Here is a 711-nt window from a genome sequence, read left to right as displayed (position 1 = left end):
TCTGCAGGGCAAGGAGCAGGCGGCAGCCCTGGGGCTGATGCAGAGATCCTTCGCTTGCCTCCTAGAACAGAGCCGGAGCCACGGCTCTGGGCTGGCTCTTAGTGCCTCATACCTGGAGATCTACAACGAGCAGGTAAGCATCCACCTGCCTGCTCAGCCAAGCACTGCCCCCGCTTCCCCGTTGCCTCCCCTCTGCTGTACCCCCCAGGTCCGGGACCTGCTGAGCCCGGGGCCACCGTGTGCCCTGCCCCTGCGCTGGAGCAAAACCCGTGGCTTCTATGTGGAGAATCAGCTCTGCGTGGACTTCGAGAGCCTGGAGGCCATCACCGACCTCCTCCTGCAAGGTGCTGAGCCACGGGCACAGAGCTGGGGCACGTTCAGAGGCCCAACCCCAGTTTGGGGGGGGGGGCTCAGTCATCCCTGAGGCTGCTGGGGCTCCGATGGCAACTGGGGGGCATTGCTCATGCCTGGGCAATGGGTGCTGTGCTGGGGTGTGGGGTGCTGTGCCCCCCTGCAGCTCTCAATCTCCCTCCACCGCAGGATCCCAGAGACGACGGACCTCGGCGCACACCCTCAACGGGCACTCGAGCCGCAGTCACGCTCTTCTGACCATCCACATTCACAGCCAGGCTGTGAGTGCACACATCCTGCTCCAGACACGTGGGGGAGGGCTTTTTGGGGAGGGCGAGGCTCTTTGTGGAGGTGCAAACA

General features: G+C 64.4%; 1 protein-coding gene across 1 annotated transcript in view; it reads left to right on the top strand.

The window, feature by feature from the left end:
• Positions 1-37: 37 nt before the first annotated feature.
• Positions 38-711, top strand: part of KIF12 (kinesin family member 12) — a gene marked incomplete at its 3' end in the record, with an annotated part of 1737 nt that continues 1063 nt past the window's right edge. The window contains exons 1-3 of the mRNA XM_010182011.1: positions 38-133; positions 209-344; positions 541-660. Coding sequence (XP_010180313.1) covers positions 38-133; positions 209-344; positions 541-660 — 352 coding nt within the window. The remainder of the gene's footprint in view (positions 134-208; positions 345-540; positions 661-711) is intronic.

Source organism: Mesitornis unicolor, unplaced genomic scaffold, assembly GCF_000695765.1.
Source record: "Mesitornis unicolor isolate BGI_N332 unplaced genomic scaffold, ASM69576v1 scaffold33473, whole genome shotgun sequence".
NCBI lineage: Eukaryota > Metazoa > Chordata > Aves > Mesitornithiformes > Mesitornithidae > Mesitornis > Mesitornis unicolor.
Note: the sequence above shows the minus strand (reverse complement) of the source record. Positions and strands in the feature narration are given on the sequence as shown.